The sequence below is a fragment of the Anolis carolinensis genome, chromosome 4 (genome assembly GCF_035594765.1).
Source record: "Anolis carolinensis isolate JA03-04 chromosome 4, rAnoCar3.1.pri, whole genome shotgun sequence".
Lineage (NCBI taxonomy): Eukaryota > Metazoa > Chordata > Lepidosauria > Squamata > Dactyloidae > Anolis > Anolis carolinensis.
In genome coordinates, this window is record NC_085844.1 from 221808049 (window position 1) to 221835706 (window position 27658).

Consider the following 27658-nt stretch of genomic DNA (forward strand, 5'->3'; position numbering starts at 1 on the left):
TATGCATTATAGTTGTGGTTCCCAAACTTTGGTCCTCCAAGTGTTATGTGTTTCAGTTCCCAAAAGCCCCAGCCAGCTTGGCCAACAGTGAAACTTCTGAGAGTTTCACTGGGAACAACTGCATTGGAAGTTTCTGTAGTCTGTCATCCAGCTATCAGTCAGCCACAAACCTATAGCCTTAGCAGGTTTGTTGCTTTTAATGCCTTTGAAATCAGACTTTGGCAAAATCAGTCTTTTGAACAATCGGGATTTTTGGAGATGTAATTTTCTGAGAGCTGCTGTTAAAAGCACAGTGCCTAGGAATGAACATGTGTAGTCCTATGTTGAAAATATCCCATTTTCTTACTGAGCTTTGAGTATATTCATAAGTAGAAATTACTACATTCCTTTCTATATCTTCAGAAGGTACTATGATACTAGGAAGACATTTGCCTGAATCCTACTGTTAGCTCCAACTGCTGGAGGTCTCCTTAATGAATGAGAGTTGTAGAAGTGTTGACTGAACATTCAGATAATTCAGTGTGTGTCTGCTATAAGTGAGACTACCAAGAGAATACAAGTCATTGTTAACTAATCATTCTAGGATCTGGTAACAAGATAGCGTGCCATACTCCCGAGTCCTGTGATTCTTTTTATTAAAGTAATATAAAACCAATTTAAGTTTATGGTATGAACTGCTGCCAAACAACTGCTGTTGTTCTTGCTCTTTCTCCTCCTTCCCCTATACACTTTTAGCTTTTTAATTTTTCTCCACACTCCTTTACCTTTTTATAGTTTTATGTCTGTATTGATGGTTGGATAGAGAATGTAAATATATTTCATCGGGAAGGAATGTGTGTGGCCTCATAATTATTTAAGGGAACATTGGAAATGTGGACTTTCACTAGATTTTTAAAAATGGAGCTGCTCCTTATAGAAAGGATAATCCTAAACATTTCAACTCAGAAGAAAATCCAACAATGTCCAGAAAAATGTTCTTTTGCCTAAGTGTGTATAGGGTAACAGTCTTACAGAGTAATCCTAGATGTGTCTGTTCTGAAGTAAGTCTTACTGAGTACAGCAGGAATCACTCATGGGTGAAGAAGTGTAGGATTGCATCAGAGGATATAGGATTGCAAGTGTGCTTTCTTCAAGTTGGTAGATTTTCTTAGTGAAGATTGCAAGTCAGGTAGAGTGACACCCATATACCTTGTCCCTGGTCTGTGCCAAAACGCAATAGCTTTTTTTTTTTTTTTTGCTTGTGACACAGTGCGATATGATGCTACCTTATACCCATGAGGGTGGAGCGGCAATTGGTCATATGTGTCCTTAAGTAGTTATTGCAGTTTTAAATTGAACCAGCCGGCCTGTTTTTGTTGTTAGAGGACTTCAAAACATATGATGTGGTTTTTATAGAGTAGCACACTGTAAGAGTAGTCTCGCTCTGTAACAAGACCTTGGAATTTCATCGACCCCTAAAAAGGCACAAAACCTGTCTGCTCTTGAGTTATATCAACTTTCACCCATATATATTTTTACTATATAAAATCATGAAGGTAGAATATTTCCCTTTTTATTTTATTTTGTTCTGGTATTACCACACTTTGCATTTATTAAGAATGGGAAGCCTGTCCTAATTCTTGCAAAAAGTTCACTATGACTTTTGACAAACCTAACAGAAATCAGTGCACTGGAAAGAAGTACATGTTTGTATCTCAAAGTCCATTAATATAGTCCCTTGAAATTATTGGTGATGTGTAGCATGCAACTACTTATCAAGCCAGAGGAATGGTACACTAAGTTCAAAATAAAATGTCAAGTGGCCTGTTTGCACCTCAGAGAATTGGGGATAATAACAAGGTTCACTCACATGTCAGCGGGAAGCTTGTGTTGAACTCTAGTTAATTAAGGAAAATTGTAAACACCTGCGTTCTCCTTTCTAAAAAACGTATTTTGTATGCCAGTTTCTGATTTAGGGATGGACCCTCCCCCCAGCTGACATAAAATGCCCCCCCCTCTCTTTTTCTCAAAATTCAGCTGCTGCATGTTCCACACTTCTGGTTGTGGTTCATGGCTTGCAGGATGTTCTGAGCACATCTTAAGAAGCGGAAGTGCTGAGCTCATGGAAACGGATCTGGGCTTTTAGAGAACACCAGCTCTCTCCTTAGAGAGAGGGAGAGAGAGAGAGAATGCAGATGCACTCTTCTGTGAATGGCAGTGGCTGCTGCCGCTGTACAGGTAAGAGGCTACGGCGGTGCTATAATTAGACTGACTGGCTTGTGCAAAAAAGCGGAACCAACAAACGATTTTTTTTAATAAAAAAAGATCCTGTGGAGGAAACTGGGTCATTTGAAAATGGGCAGCTTGCACGGCTGAGCTGAAATCTGCATGGGGTTTCTGAACTGTGTCATGTACTAATTAATAAGTTACACCAAAGTCAGAAGAAACTGGTCGGTTGCCCTTCTCTCTGAATTTGCATGCAGATTAGCCGCTTATACACCACCCTCAGGCCTCCCTTCATCACTGTTCTTCGTGGCAATGTGTCTTTTCAGAAGCCATAAACCTATCTCTGGTCAATGCTGGTGGTTGTTTCTTCATGCTTGAACAAATACATTCTTGCAACCTCTGTGTCCCAAGGAACAATTGCTGGTTTGGATGAATATCTGGGTGAGTGTGCTACATGCATGATGGAGTGCTTGGCACCTGCCTCCTCCCTCCCTTCCTCTCTCTCTCTCCCTCCCCCCTTTCCCTGCCCAATATGCAGGGTGATTCTCCAGCCTCCATGGCAGTGGTTCTCAACCTGGAGTCCCCGGAAGTTTTTGGTCTACAACTCCCAGAAATCCCATCCAGTTTACAGCTGTTAAGGTTTTTGGGAATTGAAGGCCAAAACATCTGGGGACCCCAGGTTGAGAAGCACTGCTCCATGGTGAATTGGAGGTGCAGCGGTGCAATCCTGGCTTCCCCCTCACTGCATTTTCAATAGAACACAGGAAGCCTCCCCTGTTCTGGGCGCAGCGTCATAGGATGTTTGTGACGAAGCTGAGCCCTGGAGTCCCACCAAAAGTGAGCCTACGTTATCTGATGGGTGGAGTTGGGCTCCGTGGCTCAACTGGAGAAAAAGTGTCTTACGATGCTGCCAAAGACTCTTGTGAAGTTGTAAGTGAAGGACTTTGATTAGTTAATAGGGTATCAGCACACTTCTTATATATTAAATTGACAACATTTTTCCATTGTTTTTTTCCAAGTTGGTGGCTTTCAGGTATGTTGGAGTACAGTGGCTTTTATCTTAGCCAGAATAGTCATGAGGCATGCTGGTTAAAGTAGTGGGAGCTATAATCTAACATGCGTGGAAGACAGACACAGTTGAAGTAGGTTGCTCTACAGCTCCAGTGTAAGGCAGGTCACCTTTATCAACACCATATTGATGGTAGGGAATGGAAAATGTGGCAGGAGAATCTGGCACCCTTAAATATATTCCTTGCATTAAAAAAATCTGTCAAAATATCATATTAATTTCCCTCCAGAGGTAATGGGTTTCACATGAATGGAAAACGGGGCTAAAAGTGTTTGGATCCTACATATGCTACATTCAAAAGAATTTCTGGGGCACTGGGTATATGATAATGTTATTTCTCTCCTTTCTTCCAAAATTGGAATTTAAGGTACCTTGCAATTTAAAATAATACCAGTACAATACCAGTGTGAAAAAATGAACATTGCTATGGAATAAAAATATTTGCAATATAAAGCCAATTAAAGTTACACATAAGAAGATAGCAATTTAAAAGGAAAAAAAGCACTTATACCATACATAGGCCTCAAGCTATACAACTATAACAATTACCCAATTTCAACCCTCACAGGTATATCTGAAGGTCAGAATTGAACAAGCACACGAAAACACGTTTGGCCTCTCACCATGTGATTGGAAACCCTTAAAAACCACTTTTTCTTTCAATTATTCTATTGAAACAGAGCTCTTTGAGAACTGCAAACAAAATATGCAGTAGTGTTTTCTTCCATGCATGAGAAGAAGATTTGAAAGGGTTTTGTTCTTTAATCCTAAAAGTCATGTTCTATTTAAAGGTCTCGGTGTGATTTAATAGCTTGGATACACATGGGCGGTTCTTTCTGTTAGTTCCATATAGACAAGCTCTAGGGGTGCAGTTGCCTGTTGAATTCATGCAGTTTGACACCACTTAAACTGCCATAGCTCAATGCCATGAAAACATGGAAGTTTCAGTTTTACAAGGTCTTCAGATTACTCTGCCAAATAATGTTGGTTCCTTGCCAAACTACAGCTCCCTTGATTCCATAGCATTGAGCTTTTGCATCTAAAGGTGTCAAACTGCATTAATTCTGCAGTGTAGTTGCACGCTAGAAGATTAATTTAATAACAGCTTACAAGTGATTTAAGACTTTGCTCTCACATCCACATTTCAAGAGGCAACCTGCCTCCAAGGCACCCTTCAGCAATCTAACATCCTTCAGGCTTTAGCAGCTGGCCAACTATTTTCATGTCACACTTAAAGGAAAGCCTGCTCTTTAAATCTTCCTGCTGGTTTCTTTTTATCCCAGGGATCTCTCCACAGGTCTTAAAATGCAACCTACTCACAATTCTAGCCCTTGTGGCACATGACATTCAGTCCTCCTTGGAACAGTCCCAGATCTTTTCATTGCCTATGGGGTTATAACTTGGGAAAAAATAACACTGTGTATTATTCATTTATTGATTCTTATTAGATTGGATGCCTCTGGCAAAAATGAGTATGTTATAAATTTTTGCCACACCATTAAATTGATGGTGCTGTATAAATAATTGATTAGAATGACTACAATGGTAATAAATTTTAATTGACATTTTAAAAAATAACCCTCATTTTCCTTACCTTTTTTCTTTGGTTCCATCTCTTGAACTAGAATTAGGACGGGAAGGTGAGGATGGTGCCATTTTTCTATTGCATTTTCCTGCAGATGTATACCCTGTTTCCCCGAAAATAAGACATCCCCGGAAAATAAGACCTAGTAGAGGTTTTGCTGAATTGTTAAATATAAGGCCTCCCCTGAAAGTAAGACTTAGCAAAGTTTTTGTTTGGAAGCATGCCTGCTGAACAGAACACCAGAACATGAAGGATTGGTAAATGTACATATTATAGATGGTTGTACAGTAAAATAATGGTAGTAACAAGAAATTCCTGATAAGATCCACAGTTTGTCTGGTCATGCTGGTTTGTGATGAAAACTACTGTACAGTATATAATAAAGGTTCATTTTTTTGTTCAACTATAAATGTGAATTCTTCATCGAAAAATAAGACATCCCCTGAAAATAAGACCTAGTGCATCTTTGGGAGCAAAAATTAATATAAGACACTGTCTTATTTTCGGGAAAACAAGGTACATATTCACGTATTCCATTGTCTATTCTTATACATTTAAGAGGTTGCACTCATATGAGAGGAGGAATAAATGGCTGATGTTGCATTGATCAGGCAGAAAGGCAAAACCCTAGAGTAGGGATTCTTAAACTTTTCCACTCAGGGCCACTTTTGGCCTGAATTTTTTTTATCTTACAAGGGTATATAGGTATATAAAATAGGCACAAAAACTAAAAAAATTCCTGATAATAAATCAGCATTTGGAAGGTTTGCTAAATAGGCTGTTATGATGTACAGCTGAAGTATTTTCTGCACTATAAACACTGCATAATAGATTCATAGTAAAGGTAAAGCTTTTCCCTTGACATTAAGTCTACTCCTGTCTAACTCTGGGGGTTCGTGCTTATTTCCATTTCTAAGCCAAAGAGCCAGCGCCATTAACTTCCCTCTGGAGCAGCACCTATTGATCTACTCACACTTGCATGTTTTTGAACTGTTAGGTTGGTAGAAGCTGGGGCTAACAGTGGGAGCTCACCCCGCTCCCCGCATTTGAACCTCTTCCCTTTTGGTCAGCAAGTTCAACAACTCAGCAGTTTAACCCACTGTGCCATCGAGGGCTCCTCAGATTCATATAAATGTTTAAAAGAACCACTTTGGCAGCTAGGTAACTACTGTTGCCAGATTGTTGGGAACCCCAACATTGAGCTAAGGGGATCCCATTTGGGTTTGGGACCCACAGTTTAAGAAGCAGTGGCCTAGAGGAAGAATTAAATTGAGAATCTCCTACCTATTTGTGGGTGAGCAGAAAGTCCAGTGGCAGCTGTGGACACCTCACTGAAATGAGATAGCTATGGAAAGTTTGCTCAGGAAATAATTTGATGGGGTACAAATAAATTGTGGAGAAATGGCATTGTGCCGTCGCGCCTGGGGCTGTACTCTTAGTGAAAGAGGCATGGACGTGACATCTTTCCCCAGGGGATTGCTTCTTGCCCTCCTTTAGGGAAACTGGAACTCCCATGGACCAAAACACTATAGTTAACTCAAAAACTGGGTTTATTCTTCACAAAGGGGGTAAAAGAAAATATACATTACAGTCTTTGATTGTTTAAGTCCATGAAGCTTGTCCAGATCCCTCTTTCTCTGGCTGTGAATGCTGGAGCAAACTCAGCCTCAGTCCAATGACCTATATCTGAAGACAAGAGTCTTCCTCTGTTGCCAAAGGACTGATGTGAAGGCGCTTGAGACTCCTCAACGTTGTTCAGGTTGGCCCTGAACATGAAGTGTGAGTCCCAAGGGTAAGAACCTCAGAATTGGTGCTGAGAGGTAACTTTTGAAGGGCTTTTAGTGCCAAGTCTCTCTCTCACGTCCATCCGATAGAGAGCTTGCTGGTGGAATGAAAAGGAGGAAACACAGTCCTACTCCAGGAAGAGGTGGAGCCAAACAGTTTTGCTGAGTGAGCAATATAACAGGTACAAACAACATTGATTGACAGATATAAATAACCAATCCAACTACATTTACAGGGTAAGGGCAAAATCAGGCATGATACAACAATTCAAATCTTGAAACTTATACTTTGACATATAGATGGTGCCACTCGCGCTGTCACAGGCATAGCATGGCAAAATCTAAGTGAAAGCAGTGTTGGTCTGTGTTTGTTGTTATGTGCATTTAAATTATTTCTGACATGTGGTAACCCTGTTATAAGGTTCCTTGCTCAGAGGAGATTTACCATTTCCTTCCTTTGGGGCTGAGAGTATTATTTCCCCAAGACCACTCAATGGGTTTCCATAGAATCATAGAATCATAGAATAGTAGAGTTGGAAGAGACCTCATGGGCCATCCAGTCCAACCCCCTGCCAAGAAGCAGGAAATCGCATTCATAGCACCCCCGACAGATGGCCATCCAGCCTCTGTTTAAAAGCCTCCAAAGAAGGAGCCTCCACCACAGTCCGGAGGAGAGAGTTCCACTGCCGAACAGCCCTCACTGTGAGGAAGTTCTTCCTGATGTTCAGGTGGAATCTCCTTTCCTGTAGTTTGAAGCCATTGTTCCGTGTCCTAGTCTGCAGAGCAGCAGAAAACAAGCTTGCTCCCTCCTCCCCATGACTTCCCCTCACATATTTGTACATGGCTATCATGTCTCCTCTCAGCCTTCTCTTCTGCAGGCTAAACATGCCTAGTTCTTTAAGCCTGTCCTCATAGGGCTTGTTCTCCAGACCTTTGATAATTTTAGTTGCCCTCCTCTGGACGCTTTCCAGCTTGTCAACATCTCCCTTCAACTGTGGTGCCCAGAATTGGACGCAGTATTCCAGGTGTGGTCTGACCAAGGCAGAATAGAGGGGGAGCATAACTTCCCTGGATCTAGACGCTATACCCCTATTGATGCAGGCCAGAATCCCGTTGGCTTTCTTAGCAGCCGCATCACATTGCTGGCTCATGTTTAACTTGTTGTCCACAAGGACCCCAAGGTCTTTTTCACATGTACTGCTGTCAAGCCAGGTGTCCCCCATTCTGTATCTTTGCATTCCATTTTTTCTGCCGAAGTGAAGTATCTTGCATTTGTCCCTGTTGAACTTCATTTTGTTAGTTTTGGCCCATCTCTCTAGTCTGTCAAGATCGTTTTGAATTCTGCTCCTTTCTTCTGGAGTGTTGGCTATCCCTCCCAGTTTGGTGTCGTCTGCAAACTTGATGATCGTGCCTTCTAACCCTTCGTCTAAGTCATTAATAAAGATGTTGAACAGAACTGGGCCCAGGACGGAGCCCTGCGGCACTCCACTCATGACTTCTTTCCAAGATGAAGACGACGCATTGGTGAGCACCCTTTGGGTTCGTTCGCTTAGCCAATTACAGATCCACCTAACTGTAGTTTTGTATAGCCCACATTTTACTGTTTGTTTGCCAGAAGGTCGTGGGGGACTTTGTCAAAGGCCTTACTGAAATCCAAGTATGCTACGTCCACGGCATTCCCTGTATCGACCCAACTCGTAACTCTGTCGAAAAAAGAGATCGGATTAGTCTGGCATGACTTGTTTTTGGTAAATCCGTGTTGACTATTAGCAATGACTGCATCTGTTTCTAAGTGTTTGCAGACCACTTCCTTAATGATCTTTTCCAGAATCTTGCCTGGTATCGACGTGAGGCTGACCGGACGGTAATTGTTTGGGTCGTTCTTTTTTCCCTTCTTGAAGATAGGGACCACATTCGCCCTCCTCCAATCTGCTGGGACTTCTCCTGTTCTCCAAGAACTATCAAATATGATCGCCAGTGGTTCTGAAATAACTTCCGCTAGTTCCTTCAGTACTCTTGGATGTAGTTGATCTGGCCCTGGCGACTTGAATTCGTTTTGAGTGGCCAGGTGTTCCTGGACAACTTGTTTCCCTATTTGGGGTTGGATTTCTCCAAATCCTTCGTCCATTTCATGTTGCTGAGGTTGAAGATGGCTTTCTTTTTGTGAGAAGACCGAGGCAAAGAAGGCATTAAGCAGTTCTGCCTTTTCCCTGTCCCCTGTCGCCATCACACCATCTTCTCCTTGCAGAGGCCCTATCGCCTCCTTTTTTTCCTTTTTCTACCAACGTAAGCAAAAAAGCCTTTTTAGTTGTTTTTTATGTCCCTGGCAAGCCTGAGCTCATTTTGCGCTTTAGCCTTGCGAACCTTTTCCCTACAGGAGTTGGCTGTACGTTTGAATTCTTCTTTGGTGATTTCTCCCCTTTTCCACTTCTTGTGCATGTCACTTTTGAGTTTTAGCTCAGTTAGAAGTTCTTTGGACATCCATTCTGGCTTCTTCGCATGTGCCATATTTTTTCTCTTTGTTGACACTGTTTGCATTTGCGCCTTGAGTATTTCACTTTTAAAAAACTCCCATCCATCGTTAACTCCCTTGTCTTTTAATATTGGCGTCCATGGAATGCTGCTAAGTATTCCCTTCATTTTTTGGAAGTCAGCTCTCTTAAAGTCCAGAATGCGTGTTTGACTTGTCTTAGTTTCAGCCTTCCATTGTATCACAAACTGCAGGAGCACATGGTCACTTGCCCCTAAGGATCCGACAACTTCTACTGTATTGATCAGGTCTTCCACATTTGTTAAGATTAGATCAAGAGTTGCTGATCCCCTTTTTGCCTCCTCTACCCTCTGGACCATAAAATTGTCTGCAAGGCAAGTGAGGAATTTGTTGGACTTAGTGCTCTTGGCCGAGTTTGTTTTCCAGCAGATATCAGGATAGTTGAAGTCGCCCATGACTACTACATCTCTTCTTTGTGCCTGTTTGGTCAGCTGTTGACAAAAGGCTTCATCAACTTCTATATCCTGGTTCGGAGGTCTGTAGTAGACACCCACGACGAGATCTTTTTGAGTCCTGGTTCCCTTGATTCTTATCCAGATGCTTTCAAGCTGGTTTCCCAGATTACAGTCCTGCATTTCTTCTGCAACATAACTGTTTTTGACATATAAAGCTACTCCCCCTCCTCTCCCCTTTGTTCTATTTCTGTGAAAGAGGTTATAGCCCTCAATGGCTACATTCCAGTGATGGGAGTCATCCCACCAGGTTTCAGTGATGCCTATGACGTCGTACGTGTGGTGCTGTGCTAAAAGCTGGAGTTCTTCTTGCTTATTTCCCATGCTCTGTGCATTAGTGTAAAGACATGTAAGCCCCTGTGACCTCCCCTTGAGCTGTTTATTTGGGATTATTGTGCTCTCGGTAATTGGTCCTTGCTGTGTTTGTGCAGCCCTCCATTTAGCCTTTTGGCAGTTCCCTGTGGTCGTGGGTAATATAGTGTTTGCCAGGCTGTTGTTCCCCTCCCCCAGTGAATCTAGTTTAAAGTGCGCCTGATGAAGTTTGTGAGTCTGTGTGCAAAAAGATGTTTTCCTACTTGTGTGAGATGCACCCCATCACTTGCCAGTAGGCCATCCTCCTGGAAGAGTAGACCATGGTCAAGGAAGCCAAAATGCTCCTCTTGACACCATTTTCTGAGCCAGTTATTGACCTGTACTATTTTTCCGGCCCTTGTAGAGCCGTGTCCTACAACGGGGAGGAGGGATGAAAAGATCACCTGTACATTACACAGTTTTAGCTTACCTCCGAGGGCTCGAAAATCATTTGTGATCTTTTGAAAAGTATGCCTAGCGGTGTCATTGGTACCTACATGAATCAACATAAGGTGGGGAGGGTGATGGGACTTTAGGAGCCTGCTGAGCCTCTGAGTGATATGGTGTATTTTTGCCCCCGGGAGGCAGCATGTTTCTCGAGCCATCCCATCCGGTCTGGAAATGATGGCTTCCGTTCCTCTAAGGAGGGAGTCACCTACTACCAAGACCTGTTTCCTTTGAGGATTGACAGGGTCCCTTTTGTGCAAGACAGTGTGTATGTCCCCTGAAGAGTGTTCCTGTTGAAGTGAATTGTGTAGGTGTAAAGTGTTGCCCTCCTCCTCGACATCCCCAGTGCATTCATCAATGACAATCCATTGAGATGCGTCCAAGAGCCCATCACTCTCCCAAGGGTGTTCCTGCTGTGCCTCATCTACGATTGGGGATGGAGCATTTGCATAATTACATAAGTGTGAATGTGGCGACGCAGAGATTTGGACCCTGGTCTCCAGATTCATAATCTAAGACTCCAACCACTACATCATGCTCTCCATTTGGTGGGAATATGGGCTTGTTTTACAATAGCGCTTCAGCTGATGACAGTTGTCATTGCACATTCCTCTACCATAATGCTATGGGAAAAGTTGTGATTTCTGCATGGGGGCAGGATTATGTGTATTTGTGAAATGCTCTGCATGATGGGTATACAGTAGCAGCATGAATATTCCTAAATCATCCTGAGCTCTAAATTAGCCAGACATTACCTCACATAGAATATTTTCCCTCTTCTCTGCAGGCCATATTCTTGGGAGGCAAAGAGCCATAGACTCCATTGGGTCTTGATGGCAAAGATAGTGCAACACTATGATATCAATGGGCCAAGTGTGATCGTAGGTGACAAGGGGAAGGGGAGAGATAATGTCCCACAGAGCAGGTTGCCACACGTATGCACACGGTGAATGAATACACACAGCCAAGTTTTTTAAAAAACCAATCAAAATCAATTGTCTGGAACAAGGAATCATTGTTCTGAACCCTCATACTGATATAAAGCAACATGAGTTTTTCTATCATGGCAGACCTATGGTAAAGCCTTTGTGTAGTAATAGTAAATAGAAAGGTTAATATGGGGTGCAGTAATTTCTGATTGAAAACTGTGAATATCATTGATCTAGACTTCATAGATGTCCCAGGCCTTGGAAGAATTATGTGCCTGAAATCCTAGAATAAGCCATCTAGCATAACTATTTGCTTTAAAGTGATGGCATTTTAGATTTTCCTTCCTCACCTTTCTGTGACTTAATATAGTGAAAACGGTAGAATATAATAAGGGAGAAGCATTAAAATAATGCCCCCATCTCCATCGATTTAACACTAAGTGGTAAAAAAAGAAAAGGCTGTCAGGCATCTCTTTAATACTTCCAAAGACATTTTCCCTTAGTACAGTAAAATGTTGAGTTTTGCTTTTTACTCTTTCCTCCTGATCCCTTTTAATTTTTTAGCATGCTTTTCTGCCTATATTAGTGGTTCTCAGCCTGGGGTCCCCAGTTATTTTTGTCCTTCGGAAATCCTAACAGCTGGTCAACTGGCTTGGATATCTGGGAGTTGTAGGCCAAAACCATCTAGGGACCTCAGGTTGAGAACCACTGGCCTATATGTTTGTGGGCAGGAAATAATCCTTTTAACCCATTCTGGCATCCCATTTTGGGGGAGAGGTGTCTGGATAAAAAAGAACTGAATAAAAATGATGCAACTATTATTATTGTTCACAAAAATTCTTGGCAAACATACAAAGCAAAACACCTTTTTTCCTGTTTTCACCAGTACAGTATGTCCCCCTCCCTTATCTATGAGGAATACATTCTGAACTCACCATGAAAACAGGAAACAGTGAATATTAAATATGAACAGTATTAAAATTCCACAGTTAAAAACCATTAAAACATAATCAAGGTTAAACTTTGTGTATATTGTATAATGATTATCATAGTTGCCATATGTAATTATGTAGTATGAAATCAGTGCAACACATGCACATACACCTCTGATGGACAGTTGTGTTGGACCATCAGGAAAAAAACATATCTTTCTGAGGACTGCCCAAAATGAACTGCGAACAAGCCTTGGAATTCTACAGAACCTTTCTTGTTACTGGATGATAAAGGACCTGGTGGGGAAGGAGAGGAAGAAAATTGTGCGCAACATGGCAGGGCATAAGGTGTAAAGGAAGGAGGCCAGTGCTGGCAGAAGATGAGACAAGAAAGGGACCAAATGGGCAAGTAAGGGAGGAGGAAGGCATGGTATTGGGTTGTGGGGTGGGTGGAATGAGGCCACAGTGGCATAATGAAGAAGAGGGGAGGTGTGGAGGAGCCCCAGAATTCATTGTTCTTGGCACATTCATTCTGGATTACTGAGATAATGTCAGAAAGGTGCTTTGTATGCTCAAAAACACATTTCAGTGCCAAATGTTATTATCAGTAATTACGCCACATAATAATAGCAGTGACAGAATTAAATAATATGCCTTCTGAGTGCTATTCATCTGAAAACTGACTTCTGTTCTCAAGAACAGAACAGAAGATCAATTAGCTCCCAAACGATGAAGAAATCCACCCATATTTGACATAAAATCATTTTCTTTTTCAAAAGTCAATTAAAATTGTAACTCTATATTTGTCTACCAGAAGTAAACACCACCAAAGTGGACAATATGATTCTGAAAGACAATGTGACTCGGGCATCAATTCTTGTATTGAAATTAAGGGAAAAGCTCTTGCACCTAAATATACAGTACTGTATGTGGAAGTGCTGTAATCAACAGACCTCTGCACAACACTAAATTATAAGATGCTGAAAATGTCAGCAAAATGACTTAATAGCTAAACACATTGCAAGATAGTAACAGGTTAGCTGCTTGCAGGAAAAAATAGGCAAAAGAATGAATGTATATTCTGTAAGGGTTTGAGATTTGAATTTTTAATCAATGAAAATTGGGAACCAGACAAGCTAATGATATGAATATGAATATCACTGGTGTTTAGATGTTGGTTAAAACTCACTCAGCTAACCAATATGACAACCATAATTATGGGCACAGAAATATAAGCATTGACATGTATGTTGTCTGAGCAACATTCCAGTGTCATATAGCCATCAATTCTTCCCCCCACCCCAAGGCTCAAACAATATATATATCCCAATACCCTACAAAAACAAAATAATAAGTTCTGCTTGCTTTACATACAAATAAATACAAATTTGCCTATGCATTTTTAAGATTGGGCATTTGAAACCAGGCTTCTTCTGTTCAGGTTTTCCTGAATGGTTCCCTGCACTTCTTTTAGATATTTTAAGGTGTTTTGAAAGCTTTGGCTTTCTAGCTCTGCTTACTTTCAAAACACGTTTAATCCCCCAGAGAGTCTTTCTGACTTGTTATAGCATAGACATTTTGCTCTCTGTTAAAGGGTTAGGTGAACTAGAGAAATGGTCTCCTTTATACTCAGTCTCTTAAAAGAATCAAACATTTTCAGAGAGTCATTTCAGGAATTGTTCGGTGCTGCTTTTTTACTTTCATGAAGGAATAACAGAAGGGGTTTGTGTCTAAAACCAGCACAAGCTGGCTACCACAGAAGACAAACCATGTATTTTATTCTCAGCCTTCCTGAGAGCACTACCTTTTTTTTTCCAAAGTGATGATTACTCCATCTCTATGTAATGCGCAATGGAAGAATTCTTTTCATGATTTCTTGATGTTTATTTTTAGTTTGCAAAATTGAGGGGCAGTAAAGGTGACAGAATGTGCTAGTTACAGTTTCTGTAGTCCTACACTATCCTTGCTTCTTTTTTCTTTTGAGAACTCTCAACATTTAAGACTGTATTGCTTCTGGAGGGGAATGCACATGAAAATTACTGTTTCAGTCAAGCCTTTTATACAGCAAAAAACAAAAGAAACATCTATACAAATGGGCGAAGAAGTACTGTACCCAATGTTCTAACAGTGGCTCACCTATAAACACACATACACACTTTTTCTCCTATGTACCATATATACTATTCTGTTTCTCATGGAAAATGTCCCAGTTCAAATCCTCCTTCAACACTTGCACCATAACACGTTCTTTGACTGAGAAAGAAGCCAACTTGTCTCCAAATGATTAGAATGTGACTTGGAACCAAAGTCACTGAATCCACCATATGACTTTGAGGATTCTTGGAGAACTTCTGGAGAAATGGAGAAGTCACAACAGATTGTTATCCCCATCTTTAAAAAGAAAAAAAAAGATGACACAAATAATTACAGTCAATCTCATATCAGTGCTAGGACAATAAGGGAATTCAAAATGTCCATAACATATTAGAGAACCGGTCCAAAACTAATAAAATGAATTTGAACGGGGAAAAATGTAAGGTTCTACAGTCTACACTTAGGCAGAAAAAGACTGAAATCCACAGATACAGGATGGGCAACACCTGTCTTAATAGCAGTGCGTATGAAAAAGATCTAGGAATCTTAGTAGATTGCAGTCTAATATGAGTGAACAGTGTGATGCAGCTGCTAAAAAGCCAATGAGGTTCTAGACTGCATCAATAACTGTCTAGTCAGTGTCTAGATCAAGGGAGGTAATAGTACCACTTTATTCTGTGGTTTGGTGAGACCACACCTGGAATATTATGTCTTGTTCTGTGCACCACAGTTCAAGAAGGATAAGGGCAAGGTAAAACATATCCAAGGTAAAACATCCAGACCAAAATGATCAAAGGAATGACTTAAGGAACTGGGTGTGCTTAACCTGCAGAAGAGAAAATTAAGAAGTGACATGGCAGCCATATCTAAATGTTTGAAAGGATGTCATATTGAAGAAGATGCAAACTTATTTCTACTAGTCATGAAATTAGGACATGGGGAAGGTGTCATCCCAGATCCTTGTCTTATAGAGACACTCTATAGCACGTAAGAAGGTATGGAATAAATTACACCTATCTATAATAGTGAAGAAAGCCTCATCTCAGAAGGCAGTTTGGGGTTTGGGTTTTTCTAACATTGATTAATGCTGCCTGTGTCATGTGAATTAATTAAAAATCATTTGAAGGATGGTTGCCATTTCCTAATCCCTTCAAACCCAGGATGCCTAATTGTTCTGTTATGGAAATTATGTACATTAATTTAGAGCAGAAACAGATTAAAGAGTGTTGTGGCACATCAGGAAAGTTTTATTTGACATGTACACTTCTGGGTTGCAGCCCATGTATCAGGCACATGAAGTGAACAGAATTCTGAATTCAGTTGTTAGTCCCAGATAGAGCAAACAATGACCAAATTAACACTACTGTAAATCTCATTGATTGTGGATGGGTTCATTCCTGCTGAAACTTGCAATTAGATTTAGGCCACCTGCAAAAATTGGGGATATCATCTGTGGAGAAAGAAGAAAAGGAAATTCATAAAGTATAAAACAATATAAATTTACCTGACTAGTGTTGCCATTAGTCATTATACTCATAGACAAACAGTAGTTGAATGATAACACAGATGTCTTTAATGACTTCCATCTCCCTGAAGGGACTCGGGGTGGCTTACATATGGCACAAGGTGCCTAAAACAACACATAAAATAAACACACAGTACAATGCAACATAAAACCAAAATCATATAAAACAACAATTTAAACTCAGAGCAGCGCCCAATAACCTATTGTAACAACTGTCGCAAAACATGGCCAACTATAAACAAGAACAAGGGAATGGGATAGTGCACATTGTAGCTAAGAAACAAGGGCATGAGATGAAAGTGCAGTGCTATGTCATTAATTGTGGATCATTGGGGCTAGACATTCTCAAAGGCTTGTCTAAACATCCAATTCTTCTTTGAGTAAATGAGTTAAGAAGCAGATGTCTTTGCTCCCTCTAAAGCAGTGGTTCTCAACCTGTGGGTCCCCGGACGTTTTGGCCTACAACTCCCAGAAATCCCAGCCAGTGTACCAGCTGTTAGGATTTCTGGGAGTTGAGGGCCAAAACATCTGGGGACCTCAGGTTGAAAACCACTGCTCTAAAGGATAAAGCTACTTACCTATTTGAGATAATTTTGGATGTTTTCTACCAATTGTCCCTGTAGTGTACAAAAATATTGGAAAGGAATGCTTGAAAGCTACCTGACAGTTTTGTCATTCTAGAGAAGAGTCTCTTTCTCCATCTCTATTTATCTGTCTTTCTTGTTTTTCTTTCTTGTTTTATGTTTACTCATTTTCTTTTGAGACAGAGATTGTTGGTGAGAGATGCGGCTGTATGGACTAAAAAGAAAGCTTTTAAAGTTTAGCCATGATTAACAGTAAATAGATGAGTTCATAGTTGGCAAAGAACAGGCTCTCAATTCTATCTGCAACTATGCAGGAATAAATCACATTGATTTCAATGAACTTTCAAAGGATTTACTGAGATTTTGATCCAGACTTTCAAATGAGAACATACAGTAGTTCCTTTTCTGACTTCTACATGGGAGTATTTCGGATTGCTCATCCATATCATAATAATTCCTCCATTTGTACAGCATTTACTTCCTCTCACAACTCTACCAGTAATTCCCAGAAGGCCAGACTTCTAGCCCAAATAAAAAGAGGAATCTTAACCTTACAACAAAAGTTTTAAAACCTCTTGCCCCAATTCTTAACTACAGATTATAGTTTAAGCCACAGGTGGAGAAACTCAGGCATGGAATTGGATGAACAATCTCATTTTCTGAGGATCCCCTAAAACAATATCCTCTTCCTCTTTATTTTATTTTATTCCCTTTCTAGCATTTTTGTATCACCACTAAACCCAGCTGGGCTCCTAAGGTCATGTACTGTGGATAAAAACATTGAAAACATAAAATGCTCAAACAGAAACCACTAAAAATAGACTAATCTGGGACCTTCATGCATGACAATTCTTTGCTTTCAGTACATAAATAGGACTACTCCAGTTCAGAACAGATCTCAATATGGGAATGAACTTTACAGTATCAGAATAAAAAGAAGAGTACCGTATATACTCATGAATAGGTTGACCTCATGTATAAGTTGAAAGCAGGTTTTGGGGGTAAATTATGGGTTTTGAAATGACCTATGGATAAATCAAGGGTAATTATGTGGAGAGAGGAAAACACCAATGCCATCTCAGGGGGCCAGCTGCCTTTGGCTGCTGCTACCATTTTCCCACCCAGCATTTAAAAGGGTCAGAAATGGCACATGGCAGAGAGAGAAGATGGTGCCTCTTTTAGTTTCCTGGAATAGACTACGTGCTTGCATTTTGTCATACTAAGAGAAAATAATTATTTTGATAATAGTGAAAGTAAATGCTCCCATTGATCTATGAATAAATTGACCTGGGTTTTTGGGTTTGATTTTTTTACTAAAACATCTAGATTTATACATTAGTATATAGGGCAGATTAATAGCATACCATCCACAGTGTTACCCCTGCTCCTCCAGAGCTAAACTATACCAGAGAATAGATACAATGCTTAGCTTTAAAACGTTGCCCCTGAAACAGAGCTTTATAGGTCAATAGACTTTTTTTAAAGACTCTGAGATAGTCAAAATAGTATTGGTTTTGCTGAGATCATATCTTCCACTAGAACAAGAGAATGGCAAACAATTCAACTCTGTTGTTCCTGCTCTTGGTGACATTTTATGCTGACACAAATTGTGTGGCTGAGCCAGCCTCTAAACTGGCTCAGCTACACATCCCAGCTCAGTTTCACCGGGTATCCTGTGCATTTTTATGCATATCCCCATGCAGTATGGGATTAACAATTTGGAGAATCATTGCATGTGAAGGAAGCTGCAGTGCCGTTAAATAAAAAATGGGGAAGGGAGATCATACAACAGCAGGAGCAACAGCTTTCCAAAACTCTATATTTGATCTGGAATTGTCAAGTGCATGTAGGGCAGTTTGAAGGTGTGACTACAGATGGCATTGTGTGAAACTAGAACTGTCTTTCATGACTTGTGCAAGAGAGAGAATGACCTAATTAATACCAATTTCTAAGGTAGAGTCCCTCAAGGTATAATCTTTCTGTCAAAACTGTGTCCCCCAAATGCTATACAAAAATGAAAGAAAAACATGTTTTCATTTGTACTGTACTGCTTCCTTTAAAAAAAAAGCAAGTGTGTTTCAATGTATTGAACATTCACTTCCACTAACTGATAATTCACAGCATTTTCTTTAATTACAATTGTCATCAGTGTTTACAGTCATAGTGGCTAACACTCTTGAGGTACTCAGGTCTCAGAACCTGATTCTCCTACTCTAGTTTTCATGGGGGAGAATATCAGGGCACAAGTGCTGTTCCAAATAGAACTACTGAGTGTTGGCAGTAGGCTTGTGCATAGATTCAGATTGGTTGGTTCCCTTTGGATTGGTTGTTCAGCTGGCCATAACTGTAAGGGCACAGCCACCATTTTTTTGCTTGAAATGGCCCACGTGCCTGCCGGACATGGCTTCTTCCCTTCTGTTTGGGAGCATGCAGCACATGCTTTCTTAACCCCATTCCTCAAACCCAGACTCCCTAGACAGGAAGAAAAAAAAGGAGCCCAGGAGGGATGCTTCCTTAACCTTGTTCTTCAAACCCAGACTCCCTTGAAAGGAAGATAAGAAAGGGTCCCAGGAGGGGTGCTTCCTTAATCCCGTTCTTCAAACCCAGACTCTCTTGAAGGAAAAAAAGGAAAGGGTCCTACCTACCATCCTGGGAAGGATGCTTCCTGAACCCCGTTCCTCAAATTCAGGCCCCCTTGAAAGAAAGAAAGAAAGAAAGAAAGAAAGAAAGAAAGAAAGAAAGAAAGAAAGAAAGAAAGAAAGAAAGAAAGAGAGAAAGAAAGAAAGAAATCAATCAATCAATCAATCAATCAATCAATCAATCAATCCCAGGAACGGAAAGGGGAGCCTTGTAAATTCCCCATTCCCACCAATGGGCAGATCTTTCCAGATTTTTTGTCTATCTACCCGGAAACAGATTTTTCCATTAGCCGATTTTCGGGAGTTCTCAACAAAATTTGGATAATAAAATGGATCACGCTCCAGCCAAATTGCACAAGCCTAGTTGGGAGTTTGCTGTTCCCTATAGCTGCAGTCTGGTTTTGAGTGGCTAGTGTAGATCCTGGCCTCCAGCATGTTGACCTGACCTTGTAGTCCCATTCTCGTCGTCTTCTCAAAGTTTATCAAATTGTGGAGCTCAGAGAGGAGGGAGTACTGAACATGGGGAAACAATGAGCTAATTCAGGACTCACTAGCTCAGGGCTCACTACAAGATTGATGGTTTATGGCTTTTCCTAAATACCTCACCCTAAATAGTTGAAACCACAGTACAATATTCTTTCTTTTCTATTCTTAGAAAAGAAGTGTAGGTAGGCTGCACCACTCTTAGCAAAAAGTATGACACATGTGTGCCTTCCTTCTTCAGCTCTGAATAAGTGATAGACTCATTTCTCTTAGGATTCTTGATTCCACCCCTCTTTCTTCTCCCCATAACTACTGCATTTCCTCATCTAGCCTCTCTTCTCTCTTTGTTGTTCTTTTTCTCCCATTCACTCTTAGCTCTTGGCTAAACTATCTCCCCCACCCCTCACTCCACGTTTTTATCTTCCCCCCTCTCCTGTACCTAAAATGGCTGGTTAAACGTCTTTTCCTTCATTTCTTTTTTATCTTTCTTCCTCTACATCTACTGTAGTTCTATTCATTTCCTACTGATATCTCTAGTCCCCTTCCATCTTCTTCACACCCTTCCTTCTTCTACACCCACTTCTCCTAGCTATACTCATTATCTTCCTTCTCTTCCTATCTTTTCAAATTGTTTTAGTTGCTCTCACATGAAGAAAAGCTTCAAACGATGGTACATGAATTGAGTGGGAAGGGTGAGGGGAGGAAAGAAAATGAACTGTGACCAATGAGGAGCACTAGATAAATGCAGAGTTTGGAAAATGTTCTTTTACTTGAGAAAGTTTCTTTGTACTATACCTGTAATGCATTAAAATCAGTGCTTGCAAAACCATTAAAAAACAGAGCTGGAAAAATAGGGGCTTGTTTTTGGTCCAAAATATTGTTCAGTTTGGAAAACATCCTTAGCTAGACTACAGCTCCCATGAGCCGTACTTGCAAAAGTATTTTGAATATTTTTCCAATATACTTCACAACCTCTGAGCATGCCTTCCATAGATGTGGGTGAAATGTCAGGAGAGAATGCTTCTGGAACATGGCCATACAGCCAGGAAAAGGCACAACAACCCAGTGATTCTGGCCATGAAAGGATTTGACAACACATATTCTGAACATTGTTGGTAATCTATCCCCGCTCCTGACATCCATGCAGAATTTGTAAAGCTTATGTTCAACCGACCACCCACTGTGATGTCATTAGGATGTCTTCTTAAGACTCATTTTTGGCCCTGAAATCTTTTGTCCGGAAGCACTCCTTATTTAACATGACTGAACATTCTGCTTTCTTGATGGCTATACCCAGGCTGTGAAACTGCCCTTCAAGGGAATGAAGTTGACTCTTCCATGTTGTCTTTCGGTGGTGTAAAAAGGCCTTTACATTGAGATAAGTTTTGGGCAACTGACTGACTTCTGAGGAAAGGATTTTTAATGGTGGATTTTGTACTTTATCTTTTTCTCTAATGTACTTTGCATTTTTTTAAAAAAAAATATTTCAATTTGGTGTTTGTTTGAAAAATATTTCAATGTAGAGATTGTTTTGGCATGATAATCTGCGTTTAAATATAGCTCACTGTGTTTTCACTATGATCTATTATTTGATCATGTTGTGAGCTGCTTTGGGTCTCAGTATTAACAGAAAAGCAGGATTTAAAATAAGTAACATAAACAAAAACTGTCATAAAGAACATGGGGGAAGGAGTTGATTTGAATTTTATTTGAAATATTGTTATTAGCCAGCTTTGTAAAACTGGAAGGAGGCTAGCATACTCTTTTCTCTTGTTTCATAATCCCTTATCCTGTTCTCTTTAGCTGACCTCCTTTCATGTGTTGACCCTGGAGCTCAGCTGTAGACATCAAGTTGTGCTAAAATTGAAAATGAGTTCACACAATTAAGTAAAATTCACATAATCACATAATTATTACCGGCCCTGCCAAAGCTCCCAAGAGAGAGTAATGCCAGTTTCTTGGGAATAGTGAAAGAGGACTTAGAAATTCTCATAAACATCTAGTTGGGCATCAAGGGAAACGCAATGCCAAATAAGACCCCTTGTAGTCCAAACCATCAGAACATCTCCTACATTGTTATGTTAAAAGATAAATAGTATATATGGATAAAGAAATCTGAATAGAATGTTTGGATAAATAATATTTCAATACAGAGTAAGACTGCTAGATCATTGTTCTCTAAAATGGACAGTCTTGAGAATTTCTTGCTTTTCTTTCTAAAATCCTGAGGTCCATTAGACAAAGCCAGAGGCCAAATATTGGTCCTAGGGCAGAGCCGATTCCTTGCTGCGCTCCATGAGCCATACATTTGGGATAACCTGAAGGGTTTTAAACAGGTTATATCTCCCTTATCCAGAATTCTGAAATACTCCACAATCCAAAATTATCTTAGCCACTATCTGGGTGGCTAAGATAGTGACATTTTTGCTGTCTCATGTTTCAGTGTACACAAACTTTGTTTCATTCCTATGTACAATGTACATATGGTATATGTGAATTTGTGTTTTATTTCCAAGATATCTCTTTATGTTCATGTAAGTATTTAAAAAATCTGAAATACAAAACACTTCTGGTCCTGAGCATTTTGGATAAACAATACTCATTTTATTCAGTTGTTGAAGATCTAGTATTCTAACACAACACAAAAACTGGCCAGCAGTGCTGCACAAACACCATCTACATTATAGAATTACAGTTCTGTCATTCCACTTTAAAACGTCATGATTTCATAATATGGAATTCTGGCAGTTTCAATGTGACATTTAGAATTCTTGGCCATAGAGCTCCTGTGCCTCAAACTATAAATCCTATGTTTCCAAGTATAATAATAGTGTTGTAGTGGGAATGGGTCCCAGGTTCATACTCATATTTTACTGATGGAACATTAAGGTTAATAGTTGAGTAACGAGCACACTCCAGTAGATATTCATCTGATTTCTTCACAATTCTGATCTAACCTGCATGGTGGCAATTGTTCATTGTTTCAAATGGGGGCAGGTATTGAACTAGAACCTTTATAATGCAAAGCTAGTTTATACTTTCAATGAAAGCAACTTCATTTTTTGATGAGATACTGTAGAGCAGTGGTTCTCAACCTGTAAGCCCCCAGGTGTTTTAGCCTACAACTCCCAGAAATCCCAGCCAGTTCATCAGCTGTTAGGATTTCTGGGAGTTGAAGACCTAAACATCTGGGAACCCATAGGTTGAGAACCACTGCTGTAGATGAAGTAGCGTGTAAAACTTTTATTCAGCAAGTTTTATCAATACATTTAAAATTTTATCAGGTTGTTATGCTATGAAATGAGATCCAGAATTTCTGTTCATGAGAACAAAGAACCATAATTTGTTTCTTAAATTAGTTTATTGAGTATTTGGGGTGACATTCAATAGTTGAGTAATTGAAAATCCTACTTATTAGTTCATACAAGATTTACATTTTCATTTATTTCATTATAAAATGAGCTGAAAGCCACCAAATTACTATGTTGGTGGAGCTGCTGTTAATTCAAGTGCTTTTAATTTAATCCAGTGTTTAAATAAATGAGATATGGAAATCATTTCTTTTCTTTCTTTTTTTTAAAAAAGCTCTTTATGGTCAGTGGTTTTGACAAATAGCTGTATGGATGGATTGCTCTAGCCAGAGAGAGAGAGAGAAAGGGGCGGAGGTTGAAATAAGTTGATAATTTTCCTAGGATTTGCAAGTACTGTATACAGAAGGAAGCTTTTAGAGTTTAATGTTCTTCATCCAATTTTAATATATTCGGATGAGGTTTAACCTAGTATCTGAATATATTAGTATTTGAAAATGTAGCTACTGGCAGAAAGCATTTCCTGTATTGCATTTATAGTTCTTTATACAAAAGAAATCAAACAAGTGTGTGTGTAGTATAATTTAGGACACAGCAACTTGTGAAAATGTTTTGTTCGGTTTTTGTGTTGGCTTGCTTTTCATCAGGCATGAGATTCAAAGAGTCATTTTCCCTCCCTCCCTCTCTCCCTCCAGGATTTCGTCATGGGTTCTTCAAAATCTAGGAAGAGGTGCTCCCAGCCAAGCCACGTAATGTTCTCTTAGCATCAGACAGCTGGCACAAGTGACTCAGACTGGGCTTCTGATCCAGCAGATGTGTGGGTGACCCATTGACCCATTCGCCGAGGCAATGGACACCCACATGGACTTGCTGACAGAGCTCCAGCTGTTGGATAAGGTGCCCACACTGGAACGGCTCCGAGCAGCTCAGAAGCGCAGAGCTCAGCAGCTGAAGAAGTGGGCGCAATATGAAAAGGAGATGCAGCACAAGAAGAGAAAACACGAGAAGAAGAGGAACCTTGTCAACCGCAAGAAGGTTTCTTTTGAAGCCAGTGTTGCATTATTGGAAGCATCCTTACGGAATGACATTGAGGAGGGTAAGAAGCTGAAAGTTCTGCTGTAATATATAACGTACCTCCCTTCTGTGTTTTGTCCATAATTGGCTGGAGCAATTAAAGAGATTTGGGGCTTGAAATCCCAAGCAGTATGTTTTTATGGTTTTAAATACATGTATGCTATGAATTTCTTTCGAAGTGATGTTTTCAGATTATTGTAGATCCCACAGCCTTTCCTTACACAGATATTTATAGTGGACCTTGTTAGGCTGTTATCTATATTTAGGTATTACTTCTATTGTTTGACAGACAGTAGTGAGTTTTTCTATGATCATGCATTTCAATTGCAGTTGTAATTTTTAGAGAGACGGTGCTTTGACTGGTATGCCAACTGGGAAAGGCGAATCTGTTCACAACTCTATGTACAGTATTCTGGTTTCATCAAGTTAGACTGCCTTCATGGGGCTGCTTAATTTCAGAGATGTTCCAAGGTATATCTGCATGAATGTTGTTGTGGACGGGACAGTTTTATGTGGATATTGTTGATGGCAATACAGTTGCCATTTATGACACTACTGTACTTGTGGGAGTGGGATGTAATAGGACACAAAAAGATGTAAATAATGAGAAATAGGTAAAGGTAAAGGTCTGACGTTAAGTCCAGTAATGTCTGACTCTGGGGTGTGGTGCTCATCTCCATTTCTAAGCCGAAGAGCCGGCGTTGTCCGTAGACACCTCCAAGGTCATGTGGCCGGCATGACCGCATGGAGCGCCGTTACCTTCCTGCCGGAGCGGTACCTATTGATCTACTCACATTGGCATGTTTTCAAACTGCTAGGTTGGCAGGAGCTGGAGCTAACAGCGGCCGCTCACACCGCTCACGGGGCTTGAACCTGGGACCTTTCAGTCTGCAGCTCAGTGCTTTAACGCACTTGGCCACCGGGGCTCCAGAAATTGAATTATACTCACAAATACCGTTCTGTTAACTATGAACAACAGCAGTGATATCTTGGCACACTACATATATTAATATAAGAATTCTCACCATTGCACGTATAACAAAAGGAATTTTCTTAGAAGGAGTTTTGAATCCATAGAAATGAGCCTTTGCTTATCAGATTAATTGCTTTCACACATCAACAAAGACCTGTATCACATCACCCATCCCTTTGAAAATTTAGGATAAGAAGTATGGTTTGCAACTTTCTGGATCCCATTACATTTTATCCCACGTCCACAACTGCATAAATACGCTTTATACCTGAGGTTTCAACCCCACATGGTTCTGCGTCAGAAGAAGTGGGTTTATATGTATTGTGCCTGGACTTGAGCTGTGAGGACAGCAAGTTACAAATAAAATTAATTGTTGTTGTATACAGAACTCATGCTAAAAATGACATATATAGTACTTCCTCCTTTTATTACTTTGACCTTCTTTTGTTACTTGATCTCAAGAAAATATCAGGAGTGAAAGCTCTTGTGGTCTCTTCCAACACTATGATTCTAAGATAGACATTATCTTGGGGTTTGTAAAAAAAGCTTTTTTCATGGATTCCCACAGTAATGTGTTATATAGTTATTAACATTAGAATCTGGTGGTTCCTGTATCAGCAAGATAAGATTGTGAATCTGCTTTGAGGTTTAAGAGCTTTAAATGAGCTATCCAAGGTGCTGAATTTATTAAGGGAGTAACTCTTTAAACTGCAAAAATTTCACAACTTCACTGACATCAAAGCTACCACCTGTCAGTATTGGATAAAATCTAATAGTCAAATTTCTTAGAGTGCAACATTAAAATGACTAAATGCATTCACCTTGCAGAAACAATGGTAATAATAATAATAATAATAATAATAATAATAAATATATAATTGAGTCTATAAGAAATATTCCCTTTTTATGACTTTGCTGTTCAATTGAAATAGATTTCTGATTGTTTTTGTCTGAACATGATGTAGATGTAGTTCAAATTAGAACAGAAATTACAGCTGGTTCCATTAGAAGCATTAGTACGGCTTGAAAGGAAATACCATAGATCTGAATTATACAACAAATTGTTTAGAAGCTGAAAGCAGGATTAGCCCAGATATTTCTCCACTTGCTTTAGTCATTAAGCATAAATTGTTCAAGTAGGACAGAACAATCTATGGTGTAATCTGATCTCAAGATGAAAAGATTGGATTGTTGGAAGAAAGATGATATCATCTAAATGATGCAGTAAACAGAATAAGGAAGAGAAAATCCTTTTATTTTTACTGCTTCTATTTTTGATTTTTTTAAAAAAGGGTAGCAATTTTTTGTAAACTGTAGTAAAGGAAGTAAAATTGAGCTGAGTAGCTATCAACATGTGACATTTGAAAGCTTTTAAATCTTTCTTGATTTGGGTCTCAAATAGATAAAAATGGAGATGGAACTATAATTGGTATATCCATCAATGCATACAAATTCACTCGAATTTAACATTGAGATTTGAAAGAAGTTTCTTTATACTTCTTTGTATGATGTTGTTTTAAAGGATATAGACTTAAAGATGATTATATTTCCAGAAAGAAATATATACATATAATATGTTTGAATTTTTTTTCTAATTTGGATTTTTTACTATTATAAGCATATTATCATTATTTTATACTCTTTGATATTAAGTGATGTAGTTGTGGCATTGAATGTTTGCCATTTTATATGTACATTAACCACCCTAAGTCCCTCTGGGGAGAGGGGGCGGTCTAGAAATAAAGTTTCTTATTATATTATTAAGTTTATTAATTCTGGTATAAGGGTGTGTCTACACTGTAAAATTAATGCAGTTTGTTACTGTGGTTCTTTAAGTGGTGTCAAATTGTATTAATTTTTACAATGTGGATACAGACTAAGACGTATACATGCATCTTAGCACATTGCCTTGGGTTTTGTCCTTTATTTTATTTATTTATTTATTTATTTTATTTACAACATTTATACCCCACCCTTCTCACCCGAGGGGACTCAGGGCGGCTTACAAAAATTGGCAAAATTTAATGCCCAAATTGCAGTCATAAAAACAAAACAATATAAACAGACCTGTTAATACAGTAACATTGTTAAAACACATTATAAAACATTAAAAACGCATATATAATTAATTCCATTCATTTATTTTAGAGTTGGAAGACTTTCATATAAACTGAAAACAATGCCAAAATCCCACATTTCGGGGTATGAACATTTCATAAAGACAGAAATGTGTGCATTGTGGAATATTAAGTGTTCATTTTACAGAAAGGTCAATGGCTTAGTGTGTGTATATGTGCCTTCAATCACATGCTAAATTATGGTAAACTCAAGAACTGCATAAGGTTTGGTTAGGAGGGGAACACTCAGGAGTGGTTTTGCGAGTTCTTTCTTCTGAAATATAGCCCCAAACACCTGATAGTCATTGGCTGTTTCTGATCCAACAGCTATCCAGAACTGCCCCTGCCTAGCTTCCATGATCAGATGGGATGTGGTGCCTTTAGGACAGGAGTTCTCAAACTTTTTCAGCTGCGGAGCCCTTTTTGAAGCAAAAGTTTCACATGGAGCCTCAATAAATATTTATATATTTTATATTACCCTGTTTCCCCAAAAATAAGACATCCCCAGAAAATAAGACCTAGTAGAGATTTTGCTGAATTGCTAAATATAAGACCT

At 39.6% G+C, this 27658-nt stretch overlaps 1 protein-coding gene across 3 annotated transcripts in view; it reads left to right on the forward strand.

Annotated features, from left to right (window-relative positions):
• Positions 1-27658, forward strand: part of ppp1r16b (protein phosphatase 1 regulatory subunit 16B) — a 160700-nt gene that overhangs the window by 41495 nt on the left and 91547 nt on the right. For 2 of the 3 annotated variants that reach the window (XM_003220586.4, XM_062978852.1), the window contains exon 2: positions 23634-24034. In XM_003220586.4, the coding sequence (XP_003220634.1) occupies positions 23788-24034 (247 nt within the window). In that variant the 5' untranslated portion in view covers positions 23634-23787. Of the gene's footprint in view, positions 1-2059; positions 2218-23633; positions 24035-27658 lie in introns of those variants that run through there. The other variant, XM_062978853.1, reaches the window with a different exon arrangement.